Source organism: Lissotriton helveticus, chromosome 8 (assembly GCF_964261635.1).
Source record: "Lissotriton helveticus chromosome 8, aLisHel1.1, whole genome shotgun sequence".
NCBI lineage: Eukaryota > Metazoa > Chordata > Amphibia > Caudata > Salamandridae > Lissotriton > Lissotriton helveticus.
This window is the reverse complement of record NC_136069.1, coordinates 928,278,078-928,301,153: the sequence shown is the minus strand read 5'-3', so window position 1 is coordinate 928,301,153 and position 23,076 is coordinate 928,278,078. Positions and strand designations below refer to the sequence as shown.

Below are 23,076 nucleotides of genomic sequence, written 5' to 3'. Positions count from 1 at the left end.
GGTGGAAGATCAACTCTTTGTTGGTTACTTGGGCGCCAAGAAAGGTCGGGCTGTGCACAAACGGACCATTTCCAGGTGGGTCGTTCTGTGCATCAAAGCATGTTACTCCTTGGCCAAGAGGGAGCCTCCTGTGGGTCTGGTGCCCATTCGACTAGGGAAATTGCAGCCACTACTGCCTTGGGACGCGGCGTTCCCTTGCAGGTCATTTGTCAGGCAGCTACGTGGGCCTTGCTGCACACGTTTACAAAGCCCTACTGCCTTGACAGTCCGGTCCGGAGAGATGGCTTCTTTGGCCGTTCTGTGCTCCGTGACTTTTTGGTGTAATCCTGTTCGCAGACTCACCTACGGGGGTTGGCATTGCTGGGGTATCTATTCTAAGGTAAGGAATCTATCACTAACGTGTCTCTTTCAGATGCACAAGTTGCTACTTGTGTAACGATATATCTGTAAGAGACATTAGTTAGTGATAGATTCCTTACCGCCCCACCCATCCTCCCCGTTCTGCGAACTGATTACTAGGGTTAAGGTCGTCCCCTTTTTAGGGCCCTAGTTTTATGCACCAATGGACAGTTTCTTGCATGGCACTGCATTTCGGCGCGGAGAGTCGTGTACAGAACTGACGTCAGCACGCATGGGTGGCACCTAAGTAGTCTCTGTGACATCATCTCGGCGCTCTCAATGCCAGTGACTAATGCGGAGCCGCACGACGCCACCTACCTGCGGGCAGGTGTGCTGCTGAGCAGAGAAAATTTCTGGATCCAGTCTGACGCCTGAGGAATATTTCTAAGGTAAGGAATCTATCACTAACTAATGTCTCTTACAGATATATCGTTACACAATTAGTAACTTCTGCTTCTCGACTAGTTGTAGTAGCTGTGAATCTACATAGCCTCAGACGCCTGAACCGCACATAGCGGTAAAGATACATTTTGCCTGGTAGATATGTAATACCTCTAGAGGCGGCGGTCTACTCAGCTTTCTAAAGAAATTAGCTAGTGCGGCAGTGGCTTTTATGATCATTAATTTTCTTGCTTGGACCTCCTGAGACCATGTCCCCTTCTGATCGAAAAGGATACCTTGGTAGGATTTTTTTTGTTGTAAATTCAACTTTTTTGTTGTCTATATAAATGTCTCTACATTTTGTACTACCACCCCTGCATTTCATGATAAAAGTTTTTGAGGTGGTCATTCTAAGACCCAAATTATTCATAAATGTGGAAAAACTAGTCACTACCCTTTGAAGCCCCAGTTGTTTGTGTGACCTCAATACGGCATCGTCCGCATACAATAGGGCAGGTATGGGACACTTGCCAATTTGTGGCAGGTCCTCGCACTCATTCACATGGATTAACCCAGTTCGTTGATATAAAGTGTAAATAGGAAGGGAGACAACACACAACCTTCTCTTCCCCCTCTCGGTAATTTGAACATGGCCATGCACTCCCCACTGGCCCCAAACCCCACCCTTGCCTGTGCTTCACTATATAATTGCCTTAAAAATGTATAAGTGAGGTTTTTCATGCCTAAGTCCTCCAAGATCCTCCATAACTCATCATCCATGACACAGTCAAAGGCCGCTGTAAGATCTACAAAGTACAGTCTACCTTGCTTGGCCAGAGAGTACTTCCGGAGAAGGATGTTTAAATTTAGAATCTGCTTGACTGTACCTAGACCGTGACGAAAACCAAACTGTAGTTCTGAAATTATTCTGTTGTCTTCAGCCCAGTTGTGTAATCTACTGAGTATAATATGCCCCACTACCTTGACTAGGGAATCTAACAGTGATATAGGCCGATAGCATGCGGGATTCTGGAGGTCACCTTTTTTAAAGACTGGGACAAGGATTGATTCGAGCTAGGTCGTTATCAAATGAGATGAGCAGCATGCTGTTATTACTTTAGTTAAAAGTGGGCCCCATAGCAACAGATTAGATTTGTAAAGATCTACGGAGGCTCCGTCAGGTCCAGGGGCTTTCCCACCTATACTTGCCATAATCGCGCAGTTGACCTCTTCAAGTGTAAACTGGAAATCTATAAGATGCCTTCCTAAATGCTGTGTTGTCTTTAGTTAGGGAGGCTTCATGCAAAGCTGACCATGCCTCTTCTCTCAGCGTACCTTTGTGCTCTTTAAGTGCTCATTAGTGTTCCCCTCCCCTAGCCGTTCTGATATCATGGGTATATCTGGTTGGTTCATGTAACTTGTGTTTCAGTCTAGAATATGCTTGGGTGTATTTGGCATCAAACCAGCCTTGATTCCTAATAGGCAAGTTGTTATTCTCCACAAATAACGCCTTTGTTATATGTCCAGTTATCTGTGAGAAGGATTTAAAATTGTCGCAATGCGGGGTTGTCTCGTCAAGGCAAGCCATCAAGGCAGATTCGCAATTAGTCACTACTTTCTTTGTGAATTCGAACGGATCCACCATAGTTCCAACACAGGGAGTAGCTGTTTATTTTGCTTAAAGCTATGTTCTAAACGACATGGAGCTATTTACCCTTGGTGTTTAATGCCGTATTTGATAATATAAAGGTTATGCTTAATGGGAAATGGGTATTGAGGGCATTTCTATGGGTAGTAAAATACTTAAGTCTAGTTAAATGTCTAGTTTACATCAACGGATAGTCAATGGTTGAGTAAGACCCTCGCCTGGTAAAAGTGAAGCTGAGGGGGACTGGCGGTGTACATAGCTTGTTAGAAACCCGTAAATCTGAAGCAAACATGACTTTGTTTAGAAGTTCCCCCATAGTTTGTATGCGGAAGTGCTTATAACTGTTCCCATCATCAGACGTAAACCCACACACATCCCACCCCATTGTGTGGGCACAAAGCAGAGTTAAAGTCCCCACACAATATTGTAAACACATCTTTTACAGCATCATTCCGAATTAGTTTTAAATCTTTACCTAATTTCCTCATTACCCCCACTATCTGATCTTTTGGCACATTATTATAGAAATTTAACAGAACAATTAAATGTGAAATATAATAGGTTGATACTCTTCAGTTCAATTTTGCTTAAGGTCATGTTGCTGGATGCACATGTGGATAGCCCGCCCTTAGGTCTCCCATGTAACGATGATAATGCGGCGGTATGAAAGGGTGTATAGCTGTTGATGTGCACAATGTCCTCTGTCCAAGATTCCTGAAAACACATTATGTTAAATTTCCATATAAAGTCCAGCCATAGCAGATTGGCAAGCTTTGAGCATATGCCAGCAATGTTCCAAAATAACAAATGACCAAGATCCATGTTGCTGTTGCCTGTGTAATTCATGTCAATATCATTATTCGGTTGGTCTGTAGGAATGGGAAGTGTTACGAGATTTCGACACTATTCTTGGGTGGCTATTGTACCATCAGTTGGGGACATGGTACCAGCTACTGGATAGAAGAAAGGTGGGAACTTTTTTAAAGTATCTAAGTTAATTCCTCCTTAAGGGATTAGTCCGGAGTTGGACAAGCACGTTTGTGACTCTGTTGTTATGATTTGACTACATTCCTTAATACATTAGACAATTAGATCGATCATATTTAGTCAGTCTACCTCCTCAAAGGTTTGAAGGTTGTCAAATCGGTTGCTAACCGGGACATCATGTGTATAGTGAGCATAGATTTACCATTATTTGACGCAATGCAGCAAGACAACTCTGCACTGGGAGAGAGCAGGAATGTGCCATAATTACTAATATGTGGCACACTCCTGCTTGCTCTCTGTGTTGGTACACACAGTGCAACCTATTGCCAATGCAGGCACCCTTGTGCCATGGTACAATTTATTTATTTATTTTGAGATTTTATAAAGCGCAAGCTGTCACCATTGCAGGCATCCTGGCGCTGATAGAAACCGGGGAGGGGTGAAAATCAGATACCGTAGGAGAGGCTAGCAAGGGAAGAGCCAGGTTTTCACCTTTTTTCTAAACTGCAGGAGTTCCTTTGTGGACCTAAGCTCGATGGGGAGGGAGTTCCAGAGTCTGGCGGCCGTCACCTCGAAGGATCTACCTCCAGCTCTGACCTTCCTGAATCTGGGAACGACTACCAGTCTAGCATCCGATGAGCGAAGGTGTCTGGAAGGAGTATACCAAACAAACTTGGATTGTAGAGGTGCTGGACCGCATCCGTGAAGAGCCTTAAAAACTATACAGAGGGCTTTAAATTGGATTCTTTGTCTAAGCGGAAGCCAGTGTAGTTTTGCCAAGGCAAATGGTCCATGCGATCTTCTAGGCAACCCCAAGTCCAGTTTAGCGGCCGCAGATTGAACCCTTTGAAGCCTGTCCAGTAGATACTCAGGGGCCCCGAGCAGGATGGCATTACAGTAATCCAGCCTGCTCAGGATAGTGCATCTGACCACTTGGGCGTGATCATGAGTGGGTAAGAGGGGCAGAACCTTCCTAAGTGAGCGAAGGATGGCGAGGCAGCAAGCCGATGTTTTCTGTACATGGGTGTCCATGCTGAGCCCCTGGTTTAACATGACCCCTAGGTTGCGGACAGATTCCGCAGGCCGTACAATGGAGCCTGTTTCCGGGGGCCAGAAGTTGGTAGGAAATGGGCGTGGGATCCTCGTTCCAGCGCTAAAAAGTACTTCGGTTTTCCCGACATTAAACTGAAGTGAGTTAGCCTTTAACCAACTTGACATGTTCCGTAGACAATTGTGTAAGACCTCCACGGAGATAGAATCCTCTCCTTCCAAGGAGAGGATCATCTGCGTGTCATCGGCATAATTAATAATGCTAATGCCGAATCCTTTAATAAGAATAATTAGCGGCCTGAGGTACACATTAAAAAGAATTGGGCTGATAGCAGAGCCCTGAGGAACTCCGTGCAGCACCGGGGAAAGAGATGATTGGAAAGGAGGCATAGAAACTGCCTGCTGCCTATCATGCAGAAAAGAGTGGAACCATTGCTGTGCCGAGTCTCTCACTCCTACCTCAGACAACCGCCTCAGTAGGATCTTATGGTTTACTGTGTCAAAGGCGGCAGACATATCGAGCAGGATCAAAAAAGAGGCCTGTCTTCTGTCTGCACGCCTTTGCAGTTCGTCCAAAGCGGTGATGAGGGCTGTTTCGGTTCCATGAGCAGGCCGAAAGCCGAATTGGTCCTCGTCAAGTAGGAAATGATGTTCCAGGTGGGTGGAGAGAGTGTTACTAACCACCCGCTCAACTATCTTGGCGGGGAACGGCAGCAGTGAAATGGGCCGATAGTTTTTGGAGCAGTCGGGGTCCAAGGAAGGTTTTTTTAACAAGGGGGAGACTAACGCCCGTTTCCAGTGAGCAGGGACGGTGCCTGTCACCAGGGATTGATTGCAGATAAGATGGAGTGTGGGAAAAAACTCATCTTCAAATTCCTTCCAGATTTTGGGAGGCACCGGGTCCAAAGGGGAGCCGGAAACAATCCCTCTAGCTACCTTGGTAAAGTAGTCAAATGTAAGTGGCAGAAACCTGCACAGTGACATTTCTAGCACCAGAGCCGAATCAGGTAGTTGGTCTACTGAAGGAGCCAGACCAAGATCAGAAGGGGAGTCCGTGTCAAGAGGGGTGTCCAAGTCTTTCAGGATCATTTCTATTTTCTCTTTAAAGAATGTGGCCAGATTGTCACAAAGATCTTGGGACGGGACAATCACATTCTTGCAAGACTCCGGATTGGTGATGCTATTTAAGATGTTAAAAATACTCCTAGAGTTAGAGGTGGAGTTGCAAATCAGAGAGGAATAATAGTCAGCTTTAGACTTTTTAATGAGATTTTTATAAGCCAGAATCTTAGTCTTCCACGAAACTTTGGAGATTTCGCTATAGTCGCGTCTCCACTTTCTCTCAGCTTGTTCACATTCCAATTTTAAAGTTTTCAGGTCGTCGTTAAACCATTGGGCAGAGTCTTTGCCCCTAATGAGCCGAGTTTTTAGAGGAGCAAAGGTGTCAACAGCCAGAGAAATGCTGGAGTAAAAAGAATTGTAGTTGTCATCAGCACATTTATTCTCATCAAAAAGCGAGTCCAGGTGGAACGCGTCACCAGAAGGGTGTAGTCGTGAGAGTGCCTTCCAGTCTCTACACTTGATTTCCCTGGACGGGGCAGGTGCCTTATGTGAGTTCAACTTCTTGAAGAGAAAGAATTTAACTAAAGAGTGGTCTGTCCAGTCCATTGGTAGAGTTTCCCCCATAACCACCAGATCAGGTGCCGCAAAGACCAGGTCCAGGAGGTGGCCAGCTATGTGGGTGTCCTTGGAGACCAGTTGGCAGAGACCAAAGCTTTCACATGCTTGAAGAAGGTTACCAAGAGCTAAGTCAAGTGTGCCATTACGCCAAAGATTAAAATCACCAAGAATAAGAAGCTTACGGTGAGATAGGGCGATATTGGTCAGGGTAGTGATTAGAGCTTGTTGCTGTAGCAGGTTAAACGTCCCTGGAGGGCGGTAGCAGACTAGTCCAGTGGCAGTAGTCCCTGAACAGGTCTGGATGGAGAGCCCCAGCATCTCAGTACCCAAAGTTGGGTCTAAGCTAAGAATCTTAATACTGCAGGAGGCTCTAAAAATCACTCCCACCCCTCCGCCAGTTCCCACAGGCCTAGGGGAGTGGAGGAATTTGAAACCGGGAGGGCAGGCGAAGCCAGGGTCAACCAGACAGTCTGGACGAGTCCATGTTTCTGTCATGAACAGGATGTCTAGTTCATGAGAGTCCATTAGAAGTTGGATCTCCGTACAATGTTTAGGCAGGGACCTGACGTTGAGTAGGCCACAATTAAAAAAATCGTTACGTAGTACATCAGCTCGAGGATGTGCCGTAGGTGCTAGGGAGAGTATTCCTTTATCTGCATATCTCTGACCCAGTAGAATGAGTTGTTCTCTAGAGTAAGGGGGCCCAGGAGGAAGATGCTCCTGAAGAGAAGGATCAAAACTGGCAGCGTAGGGGGCCCATAGCGCTACTTTGGCGCGGACGAGCGCAGACGAGCTTGCCTTAAGCGCGCCTTCGGCGCGCAATCGTCGCGCCCGCAGCGCTTCCTATAGATGCACATAATTTATGGAGGAGGAGGAGGAGCCAAGAGGGGCGTGGCCAGCGCGAGTGGGCGTGTCAGCTGGATCGGGGAATGGCGGCAAAATACCCAAACAAACACTCACCCGCTGCAGCGCTTAATCGGCTGTGCGAGGGTGCTTTGCTTTTTGCAGTGATTCAATGCCAAGAGCAGGTAGGTAGAGACACAGTATCACAATAATGATTTAAAATGAATAAAAAAAAAAATATATATATATATATATATCGTTAGCAACTCTCCCGGCTTTCCGCCTCAGGAGGAATCTGTGGTAGAAGCGCTGGTAGTCAGCGCGAGGTTTAAATTGCCAGGATCAGGGGGCGTGGCCAGCGCGAGTGGCCGTGTCAGCTGGATCGGGGAATGGCGGCAAAATACCCAAACAAACACTCACCCGCTGCAGCGCTTAAGCGGCTGTGCGAGGGTGCTTCGCTTTTTGCAGAGATTCAATGCCAAGAGCAGGTAGGTAGAGACACAGTATCACAATAATGATTTAAAATGAATAAAAAAATATCGTTAGCAACTCTCCCGGCTTTCCGCCTCAGGAGGAATCTGTGGTAGAAGCGCTGGTAGTCAGCACGAGGTTTAAATAGCCAGGATCAGGGGGCGTGGCCAGCGCAAGTGGGCGTGTCAGCTGGATCGGGGAATGGCGGCAAAATACCCAAACAAACACTCACCCGCTGCAGCGCTTAATCGGCTGTGTGAGGGTGCTTCGCTTTTTGCAGCGATTCAATGCCAAGAGCAGGTAGGTAGAGACACAGTATCACAATAATGATTTAAAATGAATAAAAAAATATCGTTAGCAACTCTCCCGGCTTTCCGCCTCAGGAGGAATCTGTGGTAGAAGCGCTGGTAGTCAGCGCAAGGTTTAAATAGCTAGGATCAGGGGGCGTGGCCAGCGCGAGTGGGTGTGTCAGCTGGATCGGGGAATGAGGGCAAAATACCCAAACAAACACTCACCCGCTGCAGCGCTTAATCGGCTGTGCGAGGGTGCTTCGCTTTTTGCAGCGATTCAATGCCAAGAGCAGGTAGGTAGAGACACAGTATCACAATAATGATTTAAAATGAATAAAAAAATATCGTTAGCAACTCTCCCGGCTTTCCGCCTCAGGAGGAATCTGTGGTAGAAGCGCTGGTAGTCAGCGCGAGGTTTAAATAGCCAGGATCAGGGGGCGTGGCCAGCGCGAGTGGGCGTGTCAGCTGGATCGGGGAATGGCGGCAAAATACCCAAACAAACACTCACCCGCTGCAGCGCTTAATCGGCTGTGCGAGGGTGCTTCGCTTTTTGCAGCGATTCAATGCCAAGAGCAGGTAGGTACAGACACAGTATCACAATAATGGTTTAAAATGAATAAAAAAATATCGTTAGCAACTCTCCCGACTTTCCGCCTCAGGAGGAATCTGTGGTACAAGGGTGCTGGAATAGCAGGCAGGGTTGTTTTTGTGTATAGAAAGAGGAAATAACGAGGAGAAATAAAGGTACTTCTCCTTGCTGCATATATGTTGAGAAGGCATAGCATTTTGATGCATTCCCATGTTTTCTAGTATTAGCATATCTAAGAATGCACCAAAATCCATTGGTGGGTGAGTGGGAACCCCCACAGAATGCCTTCCCAAAACAGAATAATGCAAGGCAGCATTGTGTGCTGTGTTGCATTACTCTGGATTTACTAAGCTATGCAAAGCCAAGCAGATGGCTTTGCATGGCTTAGTAAATCTCACTGAAGCCCCTGGGTTGCCATGCTCCACCTTAAGTGACACAAAGGCGACACAAAGGCTTCTTAAATCTGGGCCTCAATGTCTAATCTGTTCATTTTATATTTGGATCACTGACATAATATCGACGACACAAATATCGAGATACACAAATATCGAGTCAAAAATATCGATTGACAAAATATCGACTCCCTATCTTCAAACAGGTAAGTACCAAAATATCGACTCCAAAATATCGACTTACAAAAATATAGACTGTCAAAATATCGATTTTTTAAAATGTCTTAAAAGTAAGTTAAAACTAATATAGTAATAAATATATTTAATATAAACTTAGAAATAATTATTTAAAAAATATAATTTTAATAAATAATTTATATAATTAAAAAAATTATATCACCAAAAATTACACACACACATATATATATATATATATATATATATATATATATATATATATATATATATATATATATATATATTTATTTAAACATATTATTAAATAAACATATATAACATTTTAGAAAATGTTTAAAATTTATTGTTACAACTATAGTGAGTTCAACATTAGCAAAAGTGTTGGATAGCGTAGAGGTAAAATTTACTACTCCCACTCCAGTGGGTGAAACAGTAGGGAAAGCGCTGGATAGCGTAGAGGTTAAAATTACTATTCCCACTCCAGGGATGTATGACGTTACAACGCATACTTTTACAACGCCTACCATTACAACAAAACTTTTACAACGCAAAAACTTTTACAACGCATACATTTACAACGCAAGATTTTACAACGCATATACCTTTACAACGCATACCATTACAACATAAGTATTGGTAAGTATATAATAATTTTTTGAATATAAATTAATAAAAAATATTATAATATAATTTAATATAATTTAATTTTTATTAAATAAATGTAATTTAAATGTAATTTTACCTTATTTTTACAAAGTACCCCTGTACCCCAAAAACCCAAAACTGACCCTGAACCCTAAAAATACCCCTTTACCCATAAACTGAAAACTGACCCTGAACCCTAAAAATACCCCTTTACCCGAAAACTGAAAACTGACCCTGAACCCTAAAAATACCCCTTTACCCAAAAACTGAAAACTGACCCTGAACCCTAAAAATACCCCTTTACCTACAAACTGAAAACTGACCCTGAACCCTAAAAATACCCCTTTACCCCAAAAACTGAAAACTGACCCTGAACCCTAAAAATACCCCTTTACCCAAAAACTGAAAACTGACCCTGAACCCTAAAAATACCCCTTTACCTACAAACTGAAAACTGACCCTGAACCCTAAAAATACCCCTTTACCCCAAAAACTGAAAACTGACCCTGAACCCTAAAAATACCCCTTTACCCAAAAACTGAAAACTGACCCTGAACCCTAAAAATACCCCTTTACCTACAAACTGAAAACTGACCCTGAACCCTAAAAATACCCCTTTACCCCAAAAACTGAAAACTGACCCTGAACCCTAAAAATACCCCTTTACCCAAAAACTGAAAACTGACCCTGAACCCTAAAAATACCCCTTTACCCAAAAACTGAAAACTGACCCTGAACCCTAAAAATACCCCTTTACCCAAAAACTGAAAACTGACCCTGAACCCTAAAAATACCCCTTTACCTACAAACTGAAAACTGACCCTGAACCCTAAAAATACCCCTTTACCCCAAAAACTGAAAACTGACCCTGAACCCTAAAAATACCCCTTTACCCAAAAACTGAAAACTGACCCTGAACCCTAAAAATACCCCTTTACCCAAAAACTGACAACTGACCCTGAACCCTAAAATTAAAATATTTATCAATTAATCAATTATAATTAATTACCAATAATATTTTAATTAATTACCAATTAATAATTAATTAACAATTAATTTGTAAAAATATCAATAAATAAATTAACATATGTAATTAATTATAATTAAATTACTTCCCACCCTATTCCCCTATAAACCCACAACCCGCTACAGAAAATAAATTACTAAAATTAAAATATTCATCAATTAATCAATTATAATTAATTACCAATTATATTTTAATTATTTACCAATTAATAATTAATTAACAATTAATTCTAAATTATTATCAATAAATAAATTAACATATTTAATTAATTATAATTAAATTACTTCCCACCCTATTCCCCTATAAACCCACAACCCGCTACAGAAAATAAATTACTAAAATTAAAATATTTATCAATTAATCAATTATAATTAATTACCAATTATATTTTAATTAATTACCAATTAATAATTAATTAACAATTAATTCTAAATATATATCAATAAATAAATTAACATATTTAATTAATTAGAATTAAATTACTTCCCACCCTATTCCCCTATAAACCCACAACCCGCTACAGACTTATATTACACAAAAAATAAAAATTATTATTAACTTACCTTAAATTCGATATTTTTGTTGTCTATATTATGTCTAGTCGATATTATGTCCATTCTATATTTTTGATTCGATATTATGTCCATTCTATTCGATATTAATTTTCTCTAGTCGATATTTTTGTTGTCTATATTATGTCTAGTCGATATTATGTCCATTCTATATTTTTTACTCGATATTCTGTCCAGTCGAAATAATTGACTCGATATTATGACTGTACACCTTTATATTTACATGGCAGTCAAAACTGTAAGATGGCAAATAGTCTTGCTTTCACTAGATTTAAAAAAAAAAGAGAATGGTTGTGAGGGATTTCTAATCTTGCTTGTTGAACTGGTCCTAAGATATGTAGAAAGGCATTTTGCATTTCCTAATGGTGCGAATTTCAATTTCGGGCTGTTAGGAAATGCAAAATAGTATTTTAGTATGTACGAAAGGCATTTGCTGTGGTACAACATTCGATTTCTATCTAGTAGAAATCATATTTTGGAAATCGCTAATAGGGATTTCCAAATAGTGATTCACTAACTGCATGCACAAAAGATTTCCTAATTGTGAATAGTCCCAAAATTGCCATTCAGGTAATGCAATTACCATAAATCCGGATCAGGTGGTAACCAGATGAAAACTATAAAAAGGTAATCAAAATGCATCTGGCTATTTCAGAATGGCTTCCTTCTATGTTTTGGCAAGAAGGAAAATGATTTTGGCTGGCAGGCAGAGAAGGAGGAGGCGACAGGTGAGGATATTTAGGATAAAAGTCACCCTGTTTGAACAGACAGGAGCAAATGTTTGGAAAGTACACACTTAGTAGTGAGGTAATCGCTAAACAGGAAATCGCTAATTGGGATTTTCCAATAATGAATCACTAACTGCATGTACAGAGGATTTCCTAATTGTGATGAGTCGCAAAATTGCCATTAAGGAAATGCAATTAATGTCAATCTGGACAGGTGGTAAAAAGATGAAAACTATAAAATGGCACCCAAAATGCATCTGGCTCTTTCAGAATGGTGGCCCTCTTTGTTTTGACAATGAGTATAAAGATTTTGACCATCAGGCAGAGGAGTAGGAGACAGGTGAGAATATTTAGGGTCACTGTCACCCTGTTTGAACAGACAGAGGAGGAGATTTTTGAAGAAGTACAGACTCCGTAGTTCAAGAAGTCCTGGATTTAATGGCTGAATTACAACTTCTGCTTCGGATCCCAACACTAAAAAAAAAAAAATGCAACCCCACCACATGTACAGGTATTGTGTTGACCACACCTCTTAGCTTTTGGCTTTTACCAGAGGGTCAAGCAGTGGTGGGGGCCAGTGGTCATGAATTGACTTTTCAAGGTTTCTAGACATTATGGTTAGCAAAGTTAACCAATACATATTTTTCCCAAATACCCCTCAATTATTGTAATTGACCAAATTAATGTTCTACCGGGTAGCACAGTTTCCTAATGCCATTGATTGTTCTTATGGCACATGTATTGTCATATGTGCCCCCTCAGGAAATTAATTGATATACAGAAACAGGAAATGCTCAATTTCACTCAATATGCAGGTAGTTTGGAATGCCTCCAGTATCATAACAGAACTTGTGGCCAGAATCCCAGGAAGCACCAATGACTTGGTTTTGTATTCCACTGTGGCACCACATTAACAACTGTTACAGGGTGAATTTTGTGATGTGTTTTTACTAGGCAAGAGATTTGTTGGCTCAATGAATACAGTGGCCAGACCTATATTGTATAATGTGACCTAATGGTTTTCCTTCTCATAACCTGAAAGAGATAATGTATATGCCTTCCGTCCCTAAATTCTCACACCCTACCTGACTCCAATACAAGAAGTGAAAGGCAGTACAACAGGGCACACATACAACATGTTCCATCATTGAGAGGAACTTTGGGATACTGAATTCCAGGTTCCGCTGCCTCCACAAGACCTGCGTAGCACTACTGTAGAGACGCAAGATGTGCTGTAAGATAGTTGCCACAAGTGCCATACTGCACAATATCTCAATGAGGAAGCGCCAGCACTACATCTCCACTGAGGATGAATCTGGCTCAGATGTAGAATTACCATCACTAAAGGTGCAGCAGGATAGGACACATGCACACACACACACACAGACCACCAACAACTATTTATGGGGTAAGAGTCATTACAACACCTAAGACATAGATATCACACATGATGGTAATGCATGGTGCACAACTGAAAGAACACCTTTTATTCAGGTTGTGACCATAATGTATCTCTCCTACATCAATAGTATCCATTGAGGATGTAACACTGTGTCAACTAGGCAACAAACTATGTAATTGCAAACAACAAAATAGTAGACTTATGACTCTTCAGTGGATTCCCTTCTTCCAGCCTCTGGGATTGGGTTCCTTGTCAGCAACATTGCCCTGTGGAAGTGTGGACATGTAAGACCCAAAAGTGTTATGGGGGGTGTACGCCTGGTACTGCATGCCTCCTGCATATATGTGCCACTGAGGCTAGAGCCTTCTTCGCTCTCAGGTGGAGGCAGAATGTTGGGGACACAAAGGTTTTTGGTCTTTATATTTTCAAGGGAAGTAATCACTTGAAGTAGCCCAAGCGCAACATCCTAACAGCAGTGCCCCATTTCGGTCTGTATTATCCAAAGTTCTCCTTGCTGGAGTTGTTGTGGCTACTGCCAATCGGTTTATGAGATTGATGAAGGTATCAAGGTACTTCCTGTGCCTCTGTCTCTGCAGATGGTGCTCCTTCACCATGGCAGCAATCCACAGGTCTTGCATTTTCGGCAATTGCTAAATGGAGCTTGACATTCTTAGCAGATGACTATTGACAGTCCTATTTTATTTGGTTTAAAGGTGCTGTGCGGAGATGATGGACTTCTCCAGGACACCAAACACAGAACATCTCTGCCATGTCATCTGACACATTCTCCTTTTGGACTGTTGCTGGTAGGCTTCTAAGCTGTCTGTGTGTCCTGTCCACAAATGTTGTTGTATACCTGTTTTTGAATTGTTCCTTATCACCATCCACAAAGTGTGGCAGTCGTGTAACGGTTGCTGTCATAGCTGTTGGTGTTGGAGTGATGGGAATAGGAGCTGGTAATGTGTCGTCCTCCATTATCACATGTGTGCCATTAGCTTTTTCAGCCAACATTGTTTCTGACACATCCTGGGTGTTGTCTGTGGAAATGCATGTATATAGCTAGTGTGAATAAATGCTTAATGTCTGTTCACTACATTGTTACAACTGTGCATTATATGTTTGTGACATGTTTGTGAGGTTTAGATATGCATGGTGTAGTCATCAGCACAAAATGCAGCATGCAACTTTGGTGTACTACAACCCCCATGATGCACTGCCAATATAAGGCAAGCATCTGAGTTATTTATGTTTGATGTTTAATTGGGGATTTGCAAACATTATGCTATGTCAAGTAAGTAAAGGGGTTCCCTTACCCTGGCTGGTGTGTGCAGGATGGGAGGTGTCAATGTCTGACACTCCCCCCACACCTTCTGGGGGGAGAGGGATATTTGGAGGGTCCACCACATTTGCCAGAACCCTCAGCCATTGTGCTGGCCACCTTCTCTTTTGAATGTGACTTCAGATCATTTCAGCATTTCTTGATATCACGTATGGTTCTCTGGGTCAACTCAAGGGAGTTTACCTTCTCCAGGATGCTGTTCCATATCTTTGTTTACTGTTCAAGAATGCCTGGACCACTCTAGAGAGCTGGTCCATGTGTGCCACACATTCTTCTATTAGAAGCTCCAACTTCTCATAAAATGTGACCTTCCTCTTCCTGCTGCCAGAATCCTTGTCCCCATTTTCCTTGGACATGGTGTTATACAGATATTGCCAAAAACACTTTGGTAGTGAGCCAGTAGCACCTTGCTAGGATTCAGGGTTGTGGCCACACCCTGTATTTGTAAACTTCCTGGTCTGACATCATCATTCGGCATCCAAAATTCAACATCTCCTAATTTGCGATTTTTTAATTAGGAAATCTCAATTTTGTTATTTCCTAAATAGTGATTTTCAATTCATCAATTTATTAATTCAAATCTGTAAAAATCACTATCTGGGGACTCCACTGTTACATACATCTAAGTTGCGATACCCTAATAGCGATTTCTACAGATTCGCTGTTTGCAAATCACAAAACATTATGTTTCTTCCATGTGGCTCCTAGTATCTCTTTTAGAACTTGAGTCTCAATCCATCAGCCATGTCTGAACTGGGGTGGCAGAGTGGGCTAAAGAACGGTGATGGATTAAACCCAGATCTGTTGACTGGGTGTGAGTGTTTGATTGGATCAGATGCTCCGTCCATCACCACCCCCTTTTGTACAACTCCAGAAACACCAGCTAACCCACCATCTCCAACTGGACACTGATCACGGCCGAAGACACCGCCTCGACCATGAAACGAATCCACTTGGGGGCCCCCACCCACCCCTGCCCCCCTCACATCTACCACAGAGCCACGGCCCGCATCACACCCAAACTAAAAGGCACCATCAACACCGCCTTCAAAACAGGCACCTTCCTAGACAACTGGAGGCACGTAGAAGTCAGACCCCTGCCCAAGAAGCCCACAGCTGACCACAACAACCTGAAGATCTATCCGCCCATCTCGCTCCTCCCCTTTGCAGTCAAAGTTGCAGAGTAAACAGTCAACAGTAAACTGACACAATTCATTGAAGAGAACCCGAACTCGACCCGTACCAATCCGGATTCTTAAGCAACCACAGCACAGAGACCGCCCTACTCGCCGCCACAGATGACATCCACACCCTCCTGGACCAAGGCCACTCCACAGCCCTCATCCTACTCAACCTATCAGTGGCCTCCGACACCGTCTCCCATCGCACACTAGTCACCAGACTACACGATGCAGGCATACAAGGAACAGCCCTTGACTGGATCTGGTCATTCCTCACCGGAAGAAGCCAAAGGATCAGACTCTCACCCTTCCTCACAGACCCCACGAAAATCACCTGCAGAGTCCCACAGGGTTCATCCCTGAGCCCCACCCTCTTCAAAATCTACATGGCTCCCCTTGCACCCATCATCCCACAACATGGCCTCAACATCATATCCTACCCTTACAACAGCCAGCTCATCCTCTCCCTCACCAAAGACCCCACCACTACCAAACTTAACTTCCAGAAAGGAATGCAAGATGTCGCAGTCTGGATGACCAACAGCTGCCTGAAGCTGAACGCCAAGAAGACAGAAGTCCTCATCCTCTGTACCACCCCTTCTGCATGGGACAGCATTGGGTGGCCAACCGCCCTCAGAAGCCCATCCACTTACTCAGACCACACCAAGTACCTCTGCATCGTTATCACTCACCATGAACTGACAGGTCAACGCCGTCACCTCCAGCTGCTTCAACACCCTCCGCAAAACCTTCAAGTGGACCCCCCCCTGAGTCAAGGAAGACAGAAACCCACGCACTCATCACCAGCACACTGGACTATGGAAATGCACTCTACGCCAGCATCAACAAGTCCGTACTCCGCAAACTCCAGACAATACAGAACACCTCCACTAGACTCGTCCTCAGCATCCCCCGACACGAACACATCAGCCAACACCTACCAAGTCTCCACTGGCTCCCTGTGGAGAAAAAAGTCACTTTCAAAATCCTCACTCACACCTACAAATGCCTATACAACGAACCCAAATACCTCAACAACAGAATCAACTTCCACCTACCCAAAAGAAATCTCCGATCTACCAACCTCGCACTGGCCGAAACCCTGCGCATCCACAGATCCAGAGCAGGAGGAAGATCCTTCTCTCACATTGCAGCCAAGACCTGGAATGAGCTACAGCAGACATCAGACGCACCCCCTTCCTGAACACCTTCAGGAAGACCCTCAGGACCTGGCTCTACAGCTAAACAGATCTTTGGACCACCCTCTCAGCACCTTGGGACCGTCACGGGTGAGTAGTGCGCTTACAATTCCCTGATTGATTGATTGGTTGATTGATGCATTATCTCTTCCTGTTGATTGGACTGCAGATTCTAGTCACTTTCAAGTCGGACCTTATAGCATAAACGACTAAATGGTGGTATAATTGATTACAAAACTGTGATGGGAGGAGCTAAATATTGAAACTGTGATACATCCTTCAGAACTATTTTGTTGTGCATCAATAAGCCAAATTGTTTGAATTGGTCACAGCAAATTTTAGTAATAATGAAGTTGGACTTACCGGATGATTTTGTTGTTAGAGCGTTTCCAGAGTTTAGTCAGATATTGAGATCACCAGAGATAACTAAGTTTGCATTTGGATATTGAAAAGTCAATGATTTAACAATTTCTCACAAAATGGACATATGGGCTATCTTACTATTTCTCATTGTGCTTAAGTAAATGTTTAATAGAAAGATCAAAGAGGAACATTTTAAGTTTACACATTGCAACCATGTCAGTTCAAAGGAATTATTTGGGTCTTAACTTCTAATTCTGCTCCTACAGCTATTGCTAGCCCTTCTTCAGCTTGACCTTGTGAAATGTGCGTGCGGCATTGGTGGCAAATTCTTGTAATCCGATGATTGGTGCACCTTGCTCTCTTCATGTTTCTTGGAGCATCAGTATTTCAAAGCTTTGCAGATATAATGTTGCCTCTGGAACTTCCAGAAGTCTTGTAAGGCTGTGAACATTCCAGGAGCAAATTCTCTCAGGCAATTGTGGTTTGTCAAGGTTAGCTTCACATCAATCACCATTGATGACTGTAGTTCCTGATAATACAGAAAGAAGCCAGGTGCAGTCATCCTTTAGCATTTTCCTCTTAACTGATTGTTCACAAATGCGAGATTCGGGGGCTGAATTTGTTATTGTTAAACAAGACATTTTTGACAATTTGAGAAGGGCCAAATAACACCACGTAGGAGGCAAGAAGGTAGTTTTGAATTGTTGGGAGGTATAGGATACCCATCCCTCTTAGGAGTCATAGACGGAATTATAATGATTGCATAGTATGAAAGGGCATATTTCTGGTCTTCAATGCACCACTCTTCGAATTGCGCTCTACAGTCAAATACTTTATTTGCAATTTCAGGGGTTGACCACATGGCATGGGTTATATCCTGAGAGGTATTAGAAGGATCTTGCTTAAATTGGATTGCCTTAATATCTACGGCCGTAAGACCAGATAAGGTTAGGATCAATGCTAACAGTTTTAAAAGAGCACTTTGCTGCGAGGCCTCCGGGTGGTTATGCGCTATATAAGTGGAATTTTTCATTTCATTTCTTTGATGAAGAATGTCATGAGGACCTGTAGAATGTACACTGGGATAAAAATTATCTTGGCATGATGATTAGTCGAATATTTGGATAATCTTGCTTCTTCATATAGTCCATTGTCTTGAGCCATGAACCTATTAATAAACCATTTGGCATTATACTACTTGGGTTTCCCTATTGATTGACAGTAAACAGGGAGTCAACAAGGTGGTCCGTTCCACAGATAACATTTGTTGATGATTAACATGAATAGGTGCCAATGTGATATAGTTGCTATTCTGTAAGCTCTCCAGGCCATTATTTTAAATTAAAATCATAGATGTTTTTATTTGAAATTCCACATCATTAATTAGTAGAGTTACAGCTTTTATCATCTCATCTTGGGATGGTTTCCCTCCTATTTGTTGTCTAAGTTACGATATAATGCAACTTGCCTGAATGGTATCAATCTGTATGTGGCTTTCAGGACAATCAACACCCATTGCTACCATGTTTGGCTGTGTTTAACAACTATTATGGAGTTTACATTTAAAGATTGAGGAGCAAACTTTCATCTTATCTTCTTGTGTGGTTGTTACTAATTACTTAGATTTATTTTGGGCCTTTCTGAGCCTTTTTCTGGCCATTTTTGTTAATCCTGTTTGAGCATTAGAACACTTTTATGTATTTTGTGCCCGCATTGCCTCACTTGATGACAACTTTTCTAAGAATACTTTTTCAATCACATTAAGCTGTTGAACATTAATCATATTTTTATTTTTCTGCGCCAGGTTTCGAACGCTTGACGTAGATTGCCCAATTTGTATGATTGATGCTTCCTGAGTTTGACTAACATTTCTGCATTTTTTTATTCATTTTGTTTTCTAAATAGTTTTGTTGTTAATATTTTGATTGTTTTTACAGTTTGAACTTGCTGGAGTGAGAATATTAATTGGTACCCCTCCGCAATCCAACACTTTCCCTACTGTTGCACTGATTCGAGAAAGAATAGTAAATTTTACCTTGCCACTATCCAACACTTTCCCTACTCTTACACTGACTGGAGTGGGAATAGTAATTTTTACCCCTCCGCTATCCAACACTTTCTCTTCTGTTGCACTCATTGGAGTGGGAATAGTAATGTTTACCCCTCTGCTATCCAACACTTTCCCTTCTATTGCACTCATTGGAGTGGTAAAAGTAATTTTTACCCCTCCGCTATCCAACACTTTCCCTACTGTTACATTTATTGGAGTGCGAATAGTCGTTTTTAGCCCACCGCTATCCAACACTTTCTCTACTATTGCACTGACTGGAGTGGGAATAGTAAATGTTATCCCTCCGCTATCTAACACTTTCCCTACTGTTGTACTCACTGGAGTGGGAATAGTAAATGTTTACCTTTACGCCATTCAACAATGCTCCTACTGTTGCACTCAAAGGAGTGCAAAATGTTAGTTTGAAAATGTATAAATATTTTAGTAATTTATTTTATAATTTAATGTTTTATTATTATATTTTATGTTATAGGTGTATATATATATATATATATATATATATATATATATGTAATAGTTAATATATATATTCATAATGAAAATAATTAAACTAATAACTAATTTATTTTACAAGAAAATATCCATTTATATATCAAATTTTATATATGTACATTTAAATTGTTTTAAATTAAATGTGTTTATTACATTTATTTAATGTATATTATATCCAAGTAAATTATTTTTTATTTTATTTTATAATATATTTGTTTTATCATTATTTTTATATATAAAAAAACGATATTTTGAGCATCGATATTTTTTACATCTATATTTTTTTCGATATTTTCGTTATTTACATTTTAAAGATAGGATGTCCATATTTTGACTATCGATATTTTTACATTGATGTTTGTGTATGTACATATTTTTGTCTTCGATAATCTCCCTGCCCCACCCCCTGCGCCCCCACTTGAGTTTTGCAGCGGATGCCACTGAATAGCAGATAAGAATAAAAAGATCAAGGAAGCACATGACTTGCCCGAGATCAAACAGGTTGGTCAAGTTGGAGAACCAAGTTTGCCACTTTGGACAGAATGTTTCAAGACACAACATTTTCTCAATATCACATGCTTTATCAGTTCAAGAGAAGAGGGGATGATTGAGGACTGGGTGTAATGAGATGAAACCCTTGAAATGAACCGCTATATAAACATCTTTCTGAAACCATAAACAGCCAATTTTTCATTATCTCTTTTCAGGACAATTAGCATGTGATACTGAGGCGGGAACCCTAGTGATAGCGTGGGTTAGGGTGGAGCCTGTTCTTCACTTTTACAAGTTAGAATTGATTCCATAGACTGAATGCTAGGGCAAGGTGCTGCCTCCCTTGAGCCCACAGCCATAGCCAAGTGCTGCAAAGTACCAGGGAGGGGCATAGCATAGCCTTGCAGCACTGGACAATGGATATGTGACACAGGGGAGGGCTCTTCCTTCCTTGGACCTCATCGCTTTGGTCAAGACTGTGATGGCTGGAGAAGGGAGGCCTAGGGTTGCTTTCCAAAGTTCGAAGAATATTTTTCCATTTACTTTCCTGTATGCAACCTGCTGTTGATATCCCCAGATCCCAATCCAGCTGTGTGCAAAATGGTTTCAACAGTTTGTTGCACAGTGACTTTTCAGATTGCACGTGGCCTTGCCATTTCAACAAAGATCTGCTTTCTTGGTGTGAAGAAGTAACTAATCAGTAATGTTCAACGAACTAGCATTAACTGACTTGAGTGAGGACTTCAACAGAAGTCAAGCTATTTTCAAATATTTTGTTCGCTTAATATCTTTCTTGCTCAAACATCTTATGTGCTACACACCTCCTATTGCACTAGGTACCTGAGAAACTATTGTGGAATTTTAATTCACACTGCTGCCCCTTAAGGGCATCCTATATGCTGCAGCACATCTCAATAGGGACAGAAGAAATATGACCACAACCCACCAACCTGATGAAACTCTGTACTTTCCCCTTGCCAGCCAGGTCCACCTTCAAAACCAGCCGCATTATCTACAAAGCCATCATGACTGGCCATCGTAATGGATTAACACAGTTCACAAAGCAGCTACTTCTCTCATCACCCAATGACTTTTATGTTTTTTTTGACCTGTTACAGATCTCTGCAGCATTTTCGCCCGGTTTGTATCATATAAATACCACTAGATTCGACTGGCACACCTGTCTAAGTGAATGACAAACTCACCCTCTCCGGTGACTCTCTGCACAGCTGCTGCAAGGAGACCTTCAGGCGGAAGATGGAGAAGTACAAAAAATGAAGAAAAGAAAAAAGTATTTCCTCATCTATGCACCAAGGATCTAGAGTGAGAATCCAATATCTATCTGGATAGCCCCCAATGGCTCAAATGTAAGAAATGTAAGAAACTGCTTTGTACTCAACTCTTTAAAGAACACTACATCATAATGCAGGGAAGTCCACAGACCAGTTACCTCTAATGCTTGTTGACTGACTTAAGTTTTCACCCTACACAGCAACCCGCTTCATTCCCGATATTTTTGTACTATAAAAATACCACATATATACATAGCAATGCACTGATCTGGAAACAACTTGTTGAAATGTAATTAAAGACATATGTTTTGGAGAAACCAACACCAACCCTTTCCACCCACTGGGATTAATATATGTATTTCCACTTAATGGAACTTTAAAATATATGTCCTTATTTTAGTGCTATTTTTTATGTTTTACTGCTGCACCATGAAAATAACTTCTTCAAAGTGGCTTCCATGCATAAAGACTAACACTCGATTGATGACTCGTCCTCTGATGTCATTGTATGCAAACTAGAGGGGCCTAGGACATTCTGTTCCTGCCAGGGGAGGCTAGAAATACTAGAACCGCCCGTGACTGTCCCTCCTCTGGCCAAGGTGATACACCTCTTAGCGCGCATTACCCCTTCCACACAAATAAAAGCTTCCCTCCCGAATATGAGCTAATTTGAGGCCGTCGAGCTTTCATGAGGCAATTTCCCATTAACACGACCGCTTCCCCTATGAGAATGTTTATTATTCGACAGGAAGATAAAACATGTTTACATTTTTGATACAGATCTCATTGTCGTTGTTATACATACATAACTATTCGAGCGTAGCAGAACAGCTAATTAGTCAATGATAAAGAAAATCTGACGCAGGTGATATACTTACTAGAATGTGGAACAAGCCGTTCCCGTAGCTTTTCTACGGAAGCCGCAGTGGAGGACTCCGCTCTGTAACCCGGTTCAAGAGTGAGTGCGTAGCTTGTAGGCAGAATGATTTCAGAGACAAGCGCGCTAAATGAGTTTCTTCCTTCAAGTTACCATACATTGAATTTATAAACTTTTGTCTTCGAAAGACTGCTAGCACCTCTCCTGTCTACTGCAGCGGTAAAAGAGACTGCATTCAAACCCCGCTAGACGACGGGCCGCTGACGTTTACTTCCAGCTTGCAAATGAGGAACAATGACCAGTGTATCTGTTACAATAAACACCGCAAGTGACGAACAATGACACATTTCAGTACCATAAAAAAGGAAGTAATTACAAGGCGTCTCTAGCTCTTCAGCACCTACTTAAAGCGCTATCGCTATCTGAAGGGATATAAGTGTTTCCTGCAAGTGCTCTTAGAGCAGGACA

At 41.9% G+C, this 23,076-nt stretch overlaps 1 protein-coding gene across 1 annotated transcript in view; it reads right to left on the bottom strand.

Annotated features, from left to right (window-relative positions):
- LOC144771823 (G-protein coupled receptor 35-like) overlaps window positions 1–22,826 on the bottom strand; it is a 56,780-nt gene extending 33,954 nt beyond the window's left edge. Inside the window, exon 1 of the mRNA XM_078656091.1 lies at window positions 22,610–22,826. Coding sequence (XP_078512217.1) covers window position 22,610 — 1 coding nt within the window. The 5' untranslated portion in view covers window positions 22,611–22,826. The remainder of the gene's footprint in view (window positions 1–22,609) is intronic.
- Between the last annotated feature and the right edge of the window lie 250 nt (window positions 22,827–23,076).